Source organism: Tiliqua scincoides, chromosome 13, assembly GCF_035046505.1.
Source record: "Tiliqua scincoides isolate rTilSci1 chromosome 13, rTilSci1.hap2, whole genome shotgun sequence".
In the NCBI taxonomy this organism is placed as follows: Eukaryota; Metazoa; Chordata; class Lepidosauria; order Squamata; family Scincidae; genus Tiliqua; species Tiliqua scincoides.
The window spans coordinates 6,804,152-6,818,349 of NC_089833.1; the positions used below are offsets into that span (position 1 = coordinate 6,804,152).

A 14,198-nucleotide genomic window follows, 5' to 3' on the forward strand; every position below is an offset into this window, starting at 1 on the left:
TGGACCTGAGTTCTGCTTAGATGCCCCAAAAGCTTTCAAAAGAGACGGGGAGGGAATGGGCTACTACGGCCCTCGAGGTATTCGGCAGGCAGAATGTGCCGGTGGGTTTTTTGTGTGTCCCTGGCCTGGTGCAACAGGTCAGCAACCTTACAGAAAGGCTTCCCTATCACCATAGCCTGTTTACCCAGAATGAAAGTGCATGTTTTCTCTGTTGGGATCAAGGTTGTGGATTTGGAAGACGCCCATCCCCAGCTCCAGATGCAAAGCCACCACTCGTCTCGTCTCCCCAGAAGCTTGGGTTCTCTGTGTGGCGTCTGCTTAATCATTCAGAATTTAATTTATATCCTGCCTTTTTCTTCCACGGAATCCAAAGTGGTGTATTTGGAGGAGCTGGAACTCTGTGTTGGAGGACATGAATGCAGAAAGTCTTGGGCTCAGTCCCTGCCTGAAACCCTGGAGACCTGCCACCAGTCAGGGCTAAACAGAGGAACGGATTGCTAGATCAGGAAGTTTCACATGTTCTGTGCTTTCCAGGTGGTCTCCTGTCCAGGCACCAACCACAGCCAAATGTGGCTTCACCAATATGGCTACATCATAATCCTGGACCAAATATACAATTGCATTGGCCTCTGTAGACTGAATCCCCAAAGCCATTGCCGTTTGATTTAGAGAAGCCCCAATCTCCCCATTCTGCCGAGTGGGGTGGTTGAGTCCTGGACTGTTCCACTTCAGACTGTAGGGCGGGAGTTCTGTTTTGGAATACGCCCGTATGCAAAGGGGGAGCTGTGGGCGTGCAGCCTGTTCTGGACAGGGTTGCACTCCCCTTGAAGGACCCAGGTCCTCAGTTTGGGAACGCTTTTCTGGATCCAGCCTTCACCCTAGAAAACCAGGTGTGCCTTTTGGCTTGTCTTTTAGGAAGGCAGATCTGACCACTGTAAACCAGAGGCAATGTGACCGTAATGTGGTTTCCATGGGGTTGTGGGAAATGGTTCAGAAACTTCAACTGGTTCAGAATGTATCCGTGTGGGCCCATTGATCTGACTACATTACTCCCATGGGTTTCTGGGCCCAAGTGAAGGTGCTGGTTGTTACCACGATAGCCCTACAAGGCTTAGGATCTTGAAGAGACTGCCTTCCCTCAGTGCTTGCCCAAGACCTCCTGGCACCGGTGCCAGTGTGCCCCATACCTCTTACCTGGTAATGTGCCAGCCTCTCCTTCCACTCATTGGAGAATAGGCTGTAGCTGCCACTCTTCTTCCACTCCATCTTTTTCCAATCCAAGGAGTGGAAGAAGGAGCAATGGAGGCAAGTGAGCACTGTGTGAATCCTGGCCGCGTGGATGGGCTGACCCAGTTTCTCCTACAAACCTGCCTGTGTGCTTTGTTTCTCATCTGGGGCCTTAATCCAGACCCTGCCTCTGGATGAAGTAGGACTCACAGCAACAAGGGGCAGGGCCTTTTTTGAGGAGCAGCAACTTGCCTGGGTAGCCTTTTCCCTCCAGGAGGCACGAAATCGCTCAGTCCCTGGCCATCTCCGAAGATAGGGTCAAAACCTATTCTGATTGTCCTATTGTCTATTGATGTTCTGCTTGCTCTAGTATTTACTACTGCTTCCTTTTATATATCATGATCTTTTATATTTTGTTGATTTTATTGTTTTAGCATGTATAAATTGGGGGGGTGGAAGGGCAGGGGAGGACAAACTATTGTTAATGATAATGCAAAAAAAAAAAAAACAGTGCAGGTGCTAAACAAACCCTAGATCTCTCTCTCCTTGAGTACTTTGCAGGGTGTTTCTTGCTCAGAAGAGAATTCAAGACTATGACTCTCCACCTGCAGACTGATTTTTGGAGCAGCCCAAATCCTACCACCTTCTGCTGTAGTGCACGGATTGTGTCTTTAGTGCTTCTTACAATTCCTACTCTTAAAAAAATGGAGAATGCAGTCTAACGGTGCTTAAAATGTACTGAATGTCTTGCATGTAGGGGGGGGAAATATTCAGTATTTTGAGCATTATGTTTGGCTTACAAATGTCAGCTGATTTGCTCATCTGGGGAAGAGGCTTCCTGTGGGGATTGGGACAGCTGGAGCATCAGATGAGGGTTAGGATAGAGCAGGGGGGTGCCCAAACATTTTGGCAGGAGGGCCACATCATCTCTGGTGGGCCAGCGGCTTGTTGAAGATTGGGTGCTCCCTACAGGCTGGATTCAGGATCCCTGAGGGCTGCAAATGGCCCCCAGACCAGAGTTTGGACACCACTGGGATAGAGCATGGGGAGAAGAGAACATAAGAACAGCCCCACTGAATCAGGCCATAGGCCCATCTAGTCCAGCTTCCTGTATCTCACAGCGGCCCACCAAATGCCCAGGGAGCACACCAGATAACAAGACCTCATCCTGGTGCCCTCCCCTACATCTGGCATTCTGACATAGCCCATTTCTAAAATCAGGACGTTGCACATACACATCATGGCTTGTACCCCATAATGGATTTTTCCTCCAGAAACTTGTCCAATCCCCTTTTAAAGGCATCCAGGCTAGACGCCAGCACCACATCCTGTGGCAAGGAGTTCCACAGACCGACCACATGCTGAGTAAAGAAATATTTTCTTTTGTCTGTCCTAACCCGCCCAACACTCAATTTGAGTGGATGTCCCCTGGTTCTGGTGTTATGTGAGACTGTAAAGAGCATCTCTCTATCCACCTTATCCTTCCCCTGCATAATTTTGTATGTCTCAATCATGTCCCCCCTCAGGCGTCTCTTTTCTAGGCTGAAGAGGCCCAAACGCCGTAGCCTTTCCTACGAGGACCAAGTGGGCTTCCTTTAGAAGTGTCGGGAAGCAGCTGCCCCAGGTAAAAGTGTTGTCCTTAGGGCTTGTGCTAATATTTTTCATGGGCTGCCAGTCCAGAAGCGATGAACTCCCAAGAGGTCGGGCAGTGCAGTTTGTCCTCTGGATTACAGCCAGTTCAGTGTGAACGAGCAGTACACGGAAAGCAAGGGGGAGGGCTTTGCAGAGGGAAGGGGGAACGCTCCAGTGTACAGATCCTGGTTTCATGAAATAGATTCTACATAGCGCATGGGGTTAGAATGGAGGAATAGGAACCAAGGAGATGTCCTTTCAAAGCCATGCTTAGCTGTGAACCAGTACTGGTCATTCTTGGTTTGGCTGAGTGGGCTGTTGGGAGGATAGAAAGGGGAGTGCCAGTCTGAACTCTAGGGGGGGAGGGAAGATGGGAGAAAAATGCAAGGAAAGAATGTTTGTTTTGAGAGCCCTCTGAGGGAGCATGGACCCTTCATTCTAGTGGGGAATGTTGGGGGGGGGAGTGAAAGCAGCCGGATCCCATAGGTTACATAGAAAGCTGAGGCCAATCAAGTCCAGACCACTGGTTCCTCTAACTCAGTCCTACCTACACTGACTGGCAGCAAACAGGGAGATATCTGGGATCTTTGGAGGGCAAAGCAGCCACTTCACTGCTGAGCAGAGGAATAAAATACCGCCCCCCCCATTTCTGAAATAGCCAAGGGGAAGGCTTGATTCATTTTCATTAGGGCTGTTTTTTTAATGGGCTAATTAAAAATATTTTCAATGACTTTAAAAGATTCCCTTGAAACAAGCAGCAGATGTTGCCCCCCCCCCCTGAATAATTTCTCATACTAGGACTTGTGTAAACTGAGGCATTTCCCCTCTTCTAAGACAATACCTACTGGGACATCCTGGACAGTGTACAAAGCACTGCTTAGAATTATCGTGTGTTCTTACAAACTTCTGCAGACTTAATTGACCAATTAACAGAGCAGGCCCAGGTGCATCTCTCTGGAAGTGGGTTCCACTGAGTTCAGTGGGACTTTCCCAGCTTAAATGTGTGTTGGGGTTGCAGCTCCGGCCATGCAGTTCATCAAGTAAGATGTCTTTAATCAACCTCATCCTCTTCTGTGTGTCAAAGGGAAATGCTCTCCAAACAGCCCTATGGCTCTCAGACTTTTTTTGACTGGTGACTCCTTTAACCCTACTGGACCAATGGCTGCGGCTTCCCATTAGGGCTACAATGCTGTGCATTGTACAGGGTGGTGGTTTTCCAGAAGGGTTCTGTGGATCCCCTGGCTGCTTTCCATGGCTCCCTGGGGAGCCATGACTCACAGTTTGGGAACCACCGCTATATGGTAACACCTGTCCCGGGAGCATGATTTTTCACAGAGATCTTCAACTGGGAATATCCATTACGTTTTCTAGACTCCCAGTCCAGGTACCACCTTCACTGGGCTGGATTTGACCCAGGGATGAAGGGGTTGACTACTGGAGGGGGGGGGGAAGAGTTGAAAGCAAGCTGGTTGGATATTACAAAATCCCTGCATTGTGGTTGGGTTGTGGTTGGGGGTTAAGAATAGGCCCTCAGTTTGGCTGTACTTGTCATAAGAGGCAACTAAACAGCCACCGGGTAGATGGGACTCGTCAGCCTGGGAAGGCAGCTCATCTGAGAGAAGGACAACTCTGATCCCAAACCTCCACTGCCTTGTGGCTACATCCAGTTATGGAAAAGGCTTCAGGAGTCAACCTTGAGGCAAAATCCGGAGCCGGAGTCCCTGAGGCAGTTCATGGCTGAACACAGTCACGTTCTGGCAACTCCTGTGACGCCACTGGAACCAACCGTATTGGCCTCTGCCTTTCCATTGGACCATTTCAGCGACGTGGAGAGGGGGGGATTTGCTGCATGGGTAACAGTCTATCCTCCATATCTACTTTACCCAGGCTTCGTGCACTGGAGAGGATACTCTGTTCCAGAACACTATTCAGAGTGTGATACCATAGTCTTCCGAGACTGAAGGATGCCAACAAGGTTGGGTATCATTGCCGGTTACCTCCAGGATGACAAGTTTGTGATTGTGGTGTTTGTAAAGGATGAGGTCCACTGTATGGCTTGTTGTATCTTGGACCACACATCTGCTTGCACGTGGGTTAAAAGGCAAAGCTTTTTCCAAAACATGCATTCTTGGCCGCAGCTACATTGACGCGCAGGGCAGGATGGGCTGTGCTACAACAGACCTTGTGTTTTCCCTTAATCTCTCCTAATTAGATGTTCTCTTTATTGTCCCCAAGAGCTCTCACTGTCCAGGAAACCAGACTCCCTTGTTCCTGCTTTCCTGCCTGGCTTTTGCCCCTTGGCCTGATGGAGACACATTCAAAGGAAAGGCTCTCTTTTATCTGCTCAGCCTAGCCCAGTCTTCACCAACTGTTTTGTGGCTTCATCCCTACAGCATAGGCTAGCGTTGGTGGCTAAAGGGTCCAATCCTATCCAATGTTCCAGTACTGATGCAGCCATGCCAACAAGGCATGTGGTGGTGGGGACAGTCCCAGAGGTCTCCTCAATGTTCACTGTGACTGCATCAGTGATGGAAAGTTGGGTAGGGCTTGGGCCTAGGGGACTGAACTACAGCTGGGGAAATCCTTGTCTCGGAATCCTCAAGCCGAACCAAATGCACTCGGCCTCAGTCATTCAAGCTGCAGAATGGGAATAATGCAGACCTAGTTTATAAAATACTGGCAAGAATTACAGCAACTGCCTTGAATGGAGAAAGGCCCAGGGTTCAACCCCTGGTAGCTTCAAGTAACTTTAGGAAAGACCCCTGCTTGGAACCCCTGCAGTGTTGCTGTCAGTCAGGGTCCATGATCCTGAGCTAGGTGGGCCAGGGGTCTGGAAGGTCGCTTCTTCCATTCCCAGAAGGAGCAACAGTTGGGTAGACCTCACTGCTGTCTTGGCGTGGGATGGTGCTGAATTATGGGCAATGGAAAGGGTCTTTCTCCTGGGGTGGTTCAGAATTGAAAGAGCAACAGACCTGATGTGTCATTCAGTTGTGTCAGACTCTTCCTGACCCTATGGACCACAGCACACCAGGCCCCCCCATTTTCCACTACCTTCCAAAGCTTGTCCAAATTCATGTTCACTGCGGTGGTGACGCTATCTAACCATCTCATCCTTGGCCATCCCCTTCTTTTGCCTTCAATTTTTCCCAGCATCAGGCTCTTTTCTAAAGAGTCCTCTCTTCTTGTGAGATGGCCAAAGAGTTGGGGTGACCTGGGTTCAAAACTTGATGTGACCGTGATGCTCTAGGGGCTTACAATGAGCCCCTTCCTAGGTCAACAAAACATAGAACATTAAGCTGTCCTCATCCTCCTGAACCTAAGCAGAGCCACACTTGATCAGACCCAAGGCCTAGCTACTCCAGCTTCCTGAGTCTCAGGGAGTACCCAAGACCACAAAAGGCCTGCATCCTGTTGGCACTCCCTTGCACCTGGCATTCAGCCTACTTCTAAAACCAGGAGGTTTCACAGACCCATCGCGGCTTGTTGCCTGTGCTGGACTTTTCCTCCAGAAATCTGTCCGATCCCCTTTTAAAGGCATCTGGCCCAAGTGCCATTGCCACATCTTGGGGCAAGGAGTTCCACAGGCCAATGAGCTGCTGGCTGAAGAAAGATTGTGCCTGTCCTAACTCTCCCCACCTTCGCTATAAGTGCTTCTGGACGAGGGAGTTGTAGGGAGGGGAAGCAGGTAGGGGCTCCCAGGGCAGAGCAGAGATGGTGTGGGGCGCTGGGAGAGGAGAGGAGGGTCCCATCCCCCTGGCTTGTGTCCTCCCCTGCAGGGAACAGAGCCTGCCCCAAGGGAGCTGCCTGCAGAAGGGAAGCCGGCTTGAATGGGCAGGACTGTAACTTGATCTTCACTCCGCCCTCCTGGAAGCTCAGCTAGGGGGGCTAGCCCCCCCCCCCCAGGCGGCTGCGCTCCGTCGGCGGAGTATAAACCCTGCCGGGCAGGGCTCCTCCTGCCCGGCTCGGTAGGCACCAGGGGGGCATCCACCCACCTACCCACCCACTCTGATGGGCTTCCTCCAGCGCTGCCTGGCTCGGAGCCTCCTGCAGGGCCAGCGGAGTTTGGGCAACCCAGAGCGCCTCAAGCCACCCCTGCCAACCTGGGGGCTGCTGTACAGCACGGGTGAGTGTTCAGCCACGCTGGCATCCCCCAGCCCCTTCCTTGGGGTTTGGCTTTGCTGTGCAGAAAGGAGCCAGGAGTTCCTTCTCTCCTCCCCCCCTCTAGGCACATCCTTCAGGAGGGGGTGTGGGGGGGGGGAGCCTGCATTGGCTGGCCCTCCCTGGCATCCCTCCTGCCTGCAGAAACTGGCACTGTTTGGCCTGGAACCCCCTCCCACCTCCTCCATACCCCTGGAGTTCTTTTAAGGCAGCACCCCTCAACCGTCCCCATGCCACGACCCACATAAATGCATCAGGGATGAGACTGGGGACCCACCACTGAACGTACTACGCCTCCCGGAACCCAATCCACCCTTCCAGTGGCTTGCGTCTTCACAACAACCCTGTGAGGTAGCAGCACAAGCAGGGCCAGCTTTAGGAACTGGTGGGGCAAGTCAGTGAGAAGAGGCTGTGCAGGATTAGATCAAGAACTCAGATTTTTTGATCAGGCAGAACTATTAATGGATTGGATCCAAGCCCCTTCTCACACAGGCTTTGAAAGGTTGCTGTGACACCCCCCCCTTCCAGGAGGCTTCACAGCCCCACTACTTTGAGGAATACTTTGGCCCTGCAAAATGCTGGGGTGGGGTCACTTTTCCGAGAGCACCCCCTTTGGACATTCCTTTGGGGTGCACCCTGTGGGGCATCATCCCCTGTGGTTGCAACTTGCCCAGGATGGGGAATTTGGACAGTCTTTTCATTATTTTATTATTTTATTTTCCACATTTTTATACCAGTCTTGAATCCTTCTCCAAATGCACTTCCTGGGCATATCAGAGATGCAGGCTGGCACTTCCTCTTTTGGCATAGACAGTGCCAAACAGTGCCCTTCTTGAGTGCCAATCCCTGGTTTTGGCTTCTGGTGGCACAGGCTGGCACCCCCTGGAGTGCTTCTGCAGGGGACACAATGGGCTCTGGAGCTAGCTAAGACAAGGATCTTGCATGAACTTGAATCTGCAGTGTCTACGACATCACCCTTGGAGAGACCTGTGGCTTGAAAGCCTGGAGACCTGGGCTTTGACACTAACTGGTTCTTAAACAGCCTTTTGGACATTGCCTTTGTAGTGGTTAGAGGTCCCTGAAATTCCTTTACTACAGGCAACTGCCTGTAGTATTATTTTACCTTGCCTGTAAACTGCTTTGTGAATTTTTGCTGTTGCTGAAAAGTGGTGTATAAATACTGTTAATAAATAAGACTCAAGCCCATGGTTGGCAACCTTCAGTCTCGAAAGACTATGGTATATAAGCCTACAGCACCCAGTATTCCCAAGCGGTCTCCCATGCAAGTACTAACCAGGCCTGACCCTGCTTAGCTTCCGAGATCAGACGAGATCAGACATGGAAAGACTATGGTATAAGCCTACAGCACCCGGTATTCCCAGGTGGTCTCCCATCCAAGTACTAACCAGGCTTGACCCTGCTTAGCTTCCAACAGCAGACAAGATTGGGCATGTGCAGGGTAAGCCCACTGTTAAGCTTAAAACAGAGTGCACTACGGTGCTGGGGCCAAGGGCAGCCCCTCTGTTAGGCAAAGGGATGCGGGTTGCTTCAGTGACCAATTAGGGGAGTTTAAGAGTGGGGGGTTTGGGGGGGCCTTTGCCCCAAGTCTGCTGCTGCCACTACCTCCAGCCTGCCACAGATGCAACCCCTGATCTGATTTTTGCCTGCTAAAAGCAGGTGAAAAGTGGTGAAAAGGTGGATCACCCCCTCCCCATCACCATTTTGGGTGATTTTTTCCATTGCAGAAGTGCAGGACTTTTCGTTTGATTTAGAAACTAGAAGGCTCAAAAACAAGCAGGCTAAACAAGAGCGCAGTCCAGCGAGGTGTGAGTCTTCTCTATCCCAGGCTCTCATCCCACGCAGGCAATTACCATGCGCTTTGGAGGAGATGTGGCTTTATGAACAGAGACTTCTCCCCTGAGGCCTGCCCACAGCTTGTGACCTGAGGCTTACATTTCCCAGTATCCCACAGAGCCACAGTGATTATATCTGGGAGTGAACATCAAGCAGGGCCTCCTGTTGTGACAGTATTTCAGTGACTGTAAATATTGTAACAACAGAAGCCGTGGGAGGCCCTGCTTCAATGACCGCAGAACAAGGAGAGACCACTTTTGCTGTCACCAGAAGCTCAGTAGAGAAGGAACCTTTAGACCAGGGGTCTCCAAACCCTGGCCCGGGGGTCAGGTGCGGCCCACAGCGAGACTTTTTCCGGCCCGTGGCCAACCTCTTGTCCCCTGAAATCCTCTGGCCCGCTCAACTGAACATGACCAGAACTGTGCTCTGGTTGTATCTGGAGGGTGTTCTGAGGGCCAGAGAGGTTGAATGAATGAGCCCATTTATTCACTTATCTAAGTTCCATGCTCTGGTACGGGAGGAGGTCCACCATGGGGGGTAACACGATGAGTTCTCACACCGGGTAACCCAAACCCTAATGCAGGTGTCTGGCTCTAACTGCCTCTTCTCCCCCCTCCAGGTGTACCTGGGCTACAGGAGCGCACGCTGATCGCTGTGAAGCCAGATGGGGTACAGAGGAGACTGGTGGGTGATGTGATCAAGCGCTTTGAGCAACGAGGCTTCAAGCTGGTGGGTCTGAAGTTGCTCCAGGTACAGTACCAGGGGGCAAGAAACGGCACCCCAGGGAATTTTCCTTCCACAGATAACTCAGATGTTCTTCTCGACCGGGTATTTCTGGAATCCTCCTCAGTGCACTCCGGTGGTGTAATTTGCAGCGAGAGGAGCCCCACTAGGGTGGCCAGCTTTCTCACTGGCCCTTTTCCAGTGTGGCTTAAAGCAGCAGCCTGATCTGCTGGCATTCCCTGTACCTCCTTGCTGGGAAAAGCCGTCACTTGTCGATTCCTGCACAATTCCATGTCAAGAGCATGGCTGTCCGGTCCAAGAGGCTGGGGGAGTTGGTCCTCTCAGGCCATGGATTGGTGAAGGCACTTACCTCCAGCAATACTTCTCCCCTTCCCACATCCTGGATTTAAAAAGAAGAGGGGGACAGAGTGGAACCAAGAGTGGTAGGCCGGAGTGTTAAAGACATTCTAGCCAACCTCTCTCCTTGCTGCCATATTTTCTCTTCCTTGCCGTCCTCCTCCTTCAAGTCCAAGAAGTAGAGATGGTGTCAGATGTGCTAGCAGAGTAAGGTGAGCAGTATTTGACCCACCACCACAAGTGCTGGGAGGTGAGAGAGAGGAGTGGAAGCTGGCATCAGGAGTTGGCAACCCTAGGAAAACCTCAGGCAGCAGAAATGCGGAGAAGCTGAAGATCAGAGTGGTGGGTTTGGGGGATTCCTCTTCCTTTGAGGTCCCAGATCACAACATCACAAATTTCTAAACAAAGCCCCCTGATTGCAGATGACAAAATCCTACTGAAATCGATATATTGCTAGGGAATGAATTCCAGTACCAGGCGTCATCCACTGAGAAAAGGCATGGTGAATGCACTGAAAGACGACCAAAATTTCTATACAGGGGGATGTGAATTGGGGCCTGGCTTGCAGATCTCGAACAGTGGGGAGGTGGATGACTGTGGGTGCAGCTGTGATGACTGGGAGCGTTCCTCTCCTTTGCAGGCCAGCGAAGGGATCCTGGCAGAACACTACCATGAGCTGCGCAGAAAGCCCTTCTACCAGGAGCTGCTTCGGTACATGACCTCTGGACCTGTGGTGGCCATGGTGAGGCAGGCTGGACGCTGAGCCTGGCTGATGTTTTGGGGGGTGCTTGTGTAGCCTGGCTATGAAGTGGTTAATGCACTGAGGACAAGCATCTATGTAAGGAGAGAGACTGTGTGTGTATAGGAAGAAACTGTAGCATAGCACCAAAAAAAGATTTTTAGGTTAGGTTAAGCCAGTGGTTTCCAAACTGTGGGTTTGGAGATTGGGGGGGGGGGTCGTGACCTGATTTTTGGTGGGTCACAACAGAATGATGGAAAGAACTAATTGCTTCAGGCCCGGAGGCTATTCAGAAATCAAGTACTGTAGCTGGTAATTACCCTGCAAAGAGCTCAGCTGCTGCAGTTTGCAAGCATGCGTAAATATAGGGAGATAATGTTTGAGGGTCTGATTATCATTACTTATAAATAAAATATTTCTTTCTAGATCTCCTTTTTTGAAGAAAAAAAAAAAGTCTGATAAACCTAGGTGGGCACCTGATAAGGGTGTCATTTAAAAAAGTGGGTCCCGGCGCTCAAAAGTTTGGGAACCACTGGGTTAAGCCATTTGCTTGACTTATGGCCCACCAAAGCCAAATGCCATCACTTATCTAGCAACTCCCCTGGAGTACCATCAAGCTTCTGATGGCTGCCTGCCTGGGCTTGGAAAAACAGGACAGCAGGCCTTAAAACAGACTTGTCAGCGGAATTTGGCTTGGTGGCTAATGGGTTGTGCAATGGGACATACACCCCCAATGAGTTTTGCTACCTTGGGCTTTTGACAAAAGTACCAGCCAGAGAATCACATAGTAGTCTGTGTTTTCCCTTCCTCCAGGCTTCGGGTGGGCTGTCTACCTTTTATTTTTTTTAAAGCACAACGTATACAATATACATCTCTCTGTCTAAGGAAGAAACAAAAACCAGAATCAATTTTACAATGTTGAAAAACTGCTTTGGGGAGGTGGGTTAGTGACACCACTGGTTTCTAGCCAATTGGTGCTGGGCACAGCTAGCTTCTGCACCTTAAGGGCACAGAATTGCTTCCCCCTGGGCGTGATCTGGGGGAAAGGATTGTACGGTGCACCCTGATGCATTTGAAGAGACATGAAGTTTTGTCCTTGATACTAGTGCAAGCCTTTAAATCCATAACGATCAGGGAGAGCAGCATTCTTAAAGAGCTGCTTCCCCACAGGGTAGGTGTGCATGGGAATCTGGAGCCCCCAGCTTGATGACTTGTCTGCCCTCCTCCTCCGGTGTCTGTTACAGGTTTGGGAAGGCTACAATGTTGTCAAGACCTCTCGGTCCATGGTGGGAGAGACGAACCCTGCAGAAGCCAAACCAGGCACTGTCCGGGGAGATTTCAGTGTCCATGTGAGCAGGTAGGAGCTGGGCCAAGGTCAGTTGTGATGTCACTGATGTCACTCATTTCAGACCTGGAGAATCCCCTCCAGTTTTTTTTAAAATATGTATTAAAAAAACTGGGTGCAAATATAAACTGCTGCTGTGGGTAAGTCCTGTGCCCTGATCTAAACAGCTTGACGCATGAATGGGCTGTAGTGGAGGGGTCCATGCAGGTATCCGAGATTGCCGAAGAAAGGAAAGAAAGCTTGTGTCCCTGCTGGGCCAAAATCAGATACCATCAGAAACAGCAATGGGCGCCCCCGAAACCGAGGCAAGCACCTCCATTGACCTCATGGACAGGCCAGCCCCAAACACTGTAATGCATGAATAATGGCAAAAAGTAAACATTTGTTTTAGGTCAACTCAGTGGCATAGCTAGAGGGGGTGCAAAACTTAGCACTTTGCATCCCCTCTAGCTATGCCACCGGGTCAACTAATTTATTACAAACAGTTAGTAATATCTAGTCACTAACTTTGGCATGACAATCTCCAGTAGATAATCTCCTCCTTTCTTTGCTCTTATCTTCCCAATTTGTTGTACACGAAACCAGATTCAGTGTTCAAAATTGTGGCCTTCAAATTCGGTTTTCTGGTCAACTAACTAGAGTTTGATCTCTGCCTGCAAACAGCCCAATCCTAACTAACTTTCCCGAACGGATGCAACCGTGCTAATGGGGTATGTGGGGGACATCATGTATGTCGGGGGGGCACTTATGGAGGCCGTGTTTGTTCCCTCACCTCACCACACCAGCACGTTGGATAGGACTGGGCTGAGTTGGTAGAGTTCAGAGCTAGTAGGAGAGGCTGCACCATGTCAGACTACAGGGGGAGACAGGACTGCATGTTTCAATGCCCGCTTAAAATAAAACATACTCTTTGTAAGGGGGAAAAAAAAGTAGCCATTCAAACAGCAGGCTAAAAATGCCCCCGTTTCTGCCTGCAGCCAACCTGTTTACATGGGGGACCGTGATAAATGGTCTGGCTCTACCTGCAGCCAAAGTGGCTCAGAGCCCAATCCTATACATGACTACTCAGAAGTAAGTCCCATAATAGTCAATGGGGCTTACTTCCAGGAAAGTGAGGATAGAAATGCAGCCTCAGAGCCCAATCCTATGCATGTCTGCTCAGAAGTAATTTCCATTAGAGTCAACAGGGCTTACTCTCAGGAAAGTGTGGCTAGGACTGGGCTGCCAGTCCATTCTACCAGCCCAGATGCCACTGTGTTTTGGATGTCTCATTCTACTTCATGCCACACCTGGGACTGTGGCCCAAGCTAAAAGGTTCTTTCTCCATCCAAGGAGAGTCTTGTGGCTTGACCACATCTGAATGACCACAGAACTTGACTTTCGGGGAGGAAGGGGATGGTTCAAGAGCTGATTTTAGAGCCACTGAGGGCATATCCATGTGATGGCTCAAAGCTACTGATCCTTTCCAGGGAACTGCAGTTCTTGCAAGGCAGTCTTGGCACCAGTTTGCAAGGGGCCGTGGGGCAAAGCTCTGGACTGGGCCTCCCATGGCCTCCTCCACCTACCTGCTTAGGGTGAATTTGGTACTTCCACTACCTCTGTACGTGGAAGTTCAGTGTTTGGCCCAGCTGGATGGACTCTCTGGTGGGTGTGGACCTTCAGCAAATGCCCAGCCTGGCTGACCTCTGATAACACCAGCAATTCCTTGGAAATTTGTCATTTTTAGTGCTCTGAAGTTTGCAGTGTAGCTAAGGCTTTACCATTTCCAATGGTCTCACTGTGGCTTCCCTTGTCTGACTGTAGGAATGTTGTCCATGCCAGCGATTCCGTGGAGACGGCCCAGAGGGAGATCAGCCTCTGGTTCCGCCACGACGAGATTGTAGACTGGGACTGCTGCGATCACAACGTCATGTATGAACTCTGAGGGTGTCGCCATGGCCACATTCTGGACATAAGGTCCTACTACCTCTGCCAGCACGGCCAAGTGCAAGCTGACCCCTGTCCCAAACTGTGCGTTCCTTTGAACCCAAGGGCAGGAAGGCATAAGCTGAGGATTTGATGCTTCAGCCATCAGCTCAGCTCAGGGGAGAGGATGCCTCTTGCACAGCCACCCTTTCCATCTGCTCAGGGCATCAGACTGAGCCCAGGGCCCAAACTCTTTGC

General features: G+C 50.6%; 1 protein-coding gene across 1 annotated transcript; it reads left to right on the top strand.

Moving 5' to 3' along the window:
• The first annotated feature begins 6,867 nt into the window (after nucleotides 1-6,867).
• LOC136663862 (nucleoside diphosphate kinase A-like) lies at nucleotides 6,868-13,997 on the top strand. Its single transcript, XM_066640822.1, has 5 exons — nucleotides 6,868-6,982; nucleotides 9,491-9,621; nucleotides 10,592-10,693; nucleotides 11,935-12,047; nucleotides 13,839-13,997. Exons 1-5 carry the CDS (start codon nucleotides 6,868-6,870, stop codon nucleotides 13,957-13,959), a joined length of 582 nt encoding a protein of 193 aa, XP_066496919.1. The 3' UTR covers nucleotides 13,960-13,997.
• The last annotated feature ends 201 nt before the right edge of the window (nucleotides 13,998-14,198 follow it).

What these genes read in the sequence shown, in the direction of transcription:
- LOC136663862 (XM_066640822.1), top strand. Translation starts at nt 6,868, where the DNA reads ATGGGCTTCCTCCAGCGCTGCCTGGCTCGGAGCCTCCTGCAGGGCCAG. An exon ending in CTGGACCTGTGGTGGCCATG is followed by an intron (nt 10,694 to 11,934) that starts GTGAGGCAGGCT and finishes TGTCTGTTACAG; the next exon opens with GTTTGGGAAGGCTACAATGT. An exon ending in TTCAGTGTCCATGTGAGCAG is followed by an intron (nt 12,048 to 13,838) that starts GTAGGAGCTGGG and finishes GTCTGACTGTAG; the next exon opens with GAATGTTGTCCATGCCAGCG.